The following is a 3,880-nucleotide window of genomic DNA, read 5'->3' as shown; positions in this document are numbered from 1 at the left end:
TGATGAATGAATCCTCGAGAAAAAACAATAGCTAGAAGCACTAGGAGTACTACCTGTCCATTGTAAAAGTGAGTAAACTATCACCACATATACATATTGTTGATAACTTGGGATATCTAAAAATACAGGAAGACACTGAATTGTTCTGAAAGCACTGTCCACTGTTAAAGTGGGTAGACTATCCACAACATGCTGGGAAATAATATCTAAAGATAGCAAATTATTCAAAATATATACTGTGTATCACACATATAATATTTCACATAAGTGACTGTCAAAACAGAGGGACAGAGATAATGAGGCATACAAATGTGTACACGGTGGTTTGTGCCAGGCAGAACCACTGACACACACTGACTAAATGTGACAGGGGGGCATACTCGGAACTAGGCCCATTGACGAATGAAAACCCAACTGGTCTATTTTTAACTCTGAATCTTAATGAGGAATAGTCCCCTCGTGTCTCTTTCCCCTGAAGTTATATTAAGGGCACTGAATACAGATTGGATGTTCATGCATTGTAGTCTAATGGTAATTACTACCAAGGAATTGGTTTGGAATTTTAAAGTCTGTGATCAACTTTACTGTGTGTGCTGTGCTATTCACATCGATTCCATGTATATCCGATTCACGTTAAGCCCAATCTCCACTGAACTGAATTGCCTATACACATTGTTCCTATTGATTTTAGTGATATGTCAACAGTAGCTTAAATTAAACTAGGTCAGGTTAGGTACTTTACAGTTCCGCGCTAATGCATGACTTAACTTGTTCGGTTTGTTTTGCCTGAGGATCCCAACACGACCCACAAATGGCAGCAATGAGGATGGACATGTTAACTGTGTCGAGACTGCAAGCGCGCTCCCCCGTGGTCGGAGCCTCGCTACTCCATCCGCAGCCTTGAGTCTATCTGTGATGGTAAAAATAGTTGACAGAGCAACAAATATTTGGCTGCTGGTGTATTATTGCAGGGCAGAGAGGGCGGTATTTGTGTAGCCTCGGCCATTCCTCGATGCTTTCGTCCACTTGCGCCGTGCGCCCATTGAAGGGAAACGCGCTGTTGTAATTGGTTTCTCAATGAGGGATCGTCCTCAGCTCCCCGGAGGATCAGTGGACTGAAGCGCCCAGCGGATCTATCAGCCGTCGGCTCTCTCCCTCTGAATAGTAACCGGGTTTAGCCTCAGTTTTCTCAGGGCGTTCACAGATATTCAGGTTGTTGTATTACGGATGAAAGAGGGGGATCGTTAAAGACACCGGACATTTTTGCCAACGCGTTTCCAGGACCATTTCCCTTCCAACCTGTTCGACTATCGGGAGTTGTGGCGTCCTCGGAAGGAGCTTTGCTGCAAAGTTTGAGCGAGGAGAGGATAACACAATGAGCGACCTCGAGGAGGACTTTGCCAAGATCTTGTTGCTGAAGGAGGAGAGGATACGAGACTTGGAGAGGCGACTGGCGGACAGGGACGATGAGATTCAAGAATTGAAAAGAAAATTGCACAAATGTCAGTCCGTGTTGCCCAGCGCCCAACTTCTCGGACCGCGGACTCGAAGGGCGCAGGGCATCTCTGCGGAGCCCCAGACGCACCAAGACCTCTCCAGACAACCTTTTAGGAAATATCCCAAGTCGGACTGGTAAGACACTTATCATCACTGATGCGAGCCAGTGTTACCTTATATTATTTGAAAGGTTGAAGGGTAGGTGGGTGAGTAGGGAGGGGACACTGCACGCTTTACATCCACACATTGAAATACACGTTGAGATGCACGTGTGTGTGCCTGCTAATGCGCTCCACATTCCAAAAGAAACCACAATGTTTTGAACTACTCAAAGTCAGTTGCACAACCCCACCCCCCGAAAAACCCGCGTTTCCATCCCTGGTCCTGCAGCAGTCGAAGGGGTGAGGATGCTTCCATGAATGGGTTGCGTGATCATCCTGAGAGCCGGTGACGCAGCTCCGAGAAGGGCCTGAGAAAGAGGTCCTAATTGATCGGATCCATCAGGGCTGGTCCCCCGGGACGGGGAGGGGAGGAAGTACGATGCATTATTGGCTTTTAGTAGCTCGACGCTGCGCGCCCGGAGTGCATGTCTGAGGATATTTAATACTCCATTAGAAAACGCTTTGTTGGACCATATGCTTCCTTCATCGTCATCACCTTTTTGGTGCTTCACGTTATGCCTTCAAAATGTATACATACACACCCAGATAATTTAAAAATATACACTTATTGTGTGTTACGTGCTTGGTGCTTGATAGGTTCATACAATTTGTCTATGAACTCACGCACACACTCTCGACTCACACACACGCACTCACGCCGGCAGACACGCGCGCAAATACACGCACACACACACGCACACACAACCCTCTCATTCATTCTCTCACTCTTCAAGTTGAAAGCTCTCCAACTCTTTCAATCTTCAGACAACTGGCAGATTTGCTCATTATGTTAATATGCCCTGTGCACAAAAACAGCACAATGGGCGTGCCAACATTAATTAGGGCCTGATTGATATTATTCTTAAGTTGTCGATGCAATTTCCTGATTTCATTAGAGCTGATGAAGCTGTAGAAATGAAATAATCGACTTTGTCATTAACCACTGTGCCATGATAACCGGCAGGTCACCGTGGCCTGGTCACATGCACACACACACAAACACTAACACACACACACACACACACACACACACGCACACACACACACACACACACACACACACACACACACACACACACACACACACACACACACACACACACACACACACACACACACACACACACACACACACACACAAACACACACACACACACACACACACACACACACACACACACACACACACACACACACACACACACACAAACACACAAACATACATTCACGTTCACACAGTAGGCATTCAGACACTGAGTATAAGTATTGTGTCCCTCCCTATGTCAGACACTCACTGACATTGAATCACATAAAGTGATCACAGAGACAAAGACACATTTAGAAATGTAACACAAAGTAATAATTTATTTGTGTGGTCAGTAGTTTAGAATGTGGCCCCTCTTTGGGCCCCCCCTGGCCCTTGGGCAAAGTGGTGTGTAAAGGGATCCACCAATCCTTTGATGGAATTAGATGACAAGAACAAGGATGATGGCTGAATGAAGAAGGATGAATGGATGACCGAGGTAGATTGACAGATACAGGGTGTATCTGTGCATGCCTTTGTGTGTGAGGGTGTGCGTGAGGGTGTGCGTGTGTGACTGAGTGTGTGTGTGTGTGTGTGTGTGTGTGCAGGGGGTGCAGAATTCAGCGTTGATTTGTTTGTGCCTGTGTAGAATATAAATACCTAATATATTCACTAATACTGTCACAGCATCAGCATTGCTGGTGTGTCCTGAGCAGACAACCTTGCATGACTAATTGCACATAACGAATGGGCAATACTACATTCACAGGGAAAATGAGAAAAGCATGAGAAATACCTCAAGGGATGAGCTTTGGTTATCCAGACACAAGGGAACTATGACTGATCTAATGCAGGTAGTCTTCAGGAACCTGCCTTCCTGTGTTCTTTACCTGGGTGGCTTTACGATCCTATCCTCCTGATTTCTGAACCTGGGGGGCTTCAGGATCCTGCCCCTCGGTTCTGAACCTGGGGGGCTTCAGGATCCTGCCCCTCGGTTCTGTACAGGGGGCTTCTGGATCCTGCCCTCCTATGTGGTCGGTACCTGGGGGCCTTCAGGATCCTGGGGTGATGGAAGATGGTTTGACCCCAATTAGTGTCAGAGCATGGCACCAGTCTGCCCCCCCCCCCCCCCCCCCTGAGCACCACCAGCGCCTCGACTCTACCCCCACCCCAACCCCCAGCCCACTCATCGCATTAC

At 47.2% G+C, this 3,880-nt stretch overlaps 1 protein-coding gene across 1 annotated transcript in view; it reads left to right on the top strand.

The window, feature by feature from the left end:
* Positions 1–885: 885 nt before the first annotated feature.
* Positions 886–3,880, top strand: part of LOC115560002 (cGMP-dependent protein kinase 1) — a 72,775-nt gene continuing 69,780 nt past the window's right edge. Inside the window, exon 1 of the mRNA XM_030379263.1 lies at positions 886–1,632. Coding sequence (XP_030235123.1) covers positions 1,376–1,632 — 257 coding nt within the window. The 5' untranslated portion in view covers positions 886–1,375. The remainder of the gene's footprint in view (positions 1,633–3,880) is intronic.

Source organism: Gadus morhua, chromosome 15, assembly GCF_902167405.1.
Source record: "Gadus morhua chromosome 15, gadMor3.0, whole genome shotgun sequence".
NCBI classification, from domain to species: domain Eukaryota; kingdom Metazoa; phylum Chordata; class Actinopteri; order Gadiformes; family Gadidae; genus Gadus; species Gadus morhua.
The sequence above is the reverse complement of the archived record's forward strand: the minus strand, read 5'-3'. Positions and strand labels throughout refer to the sequence as shown.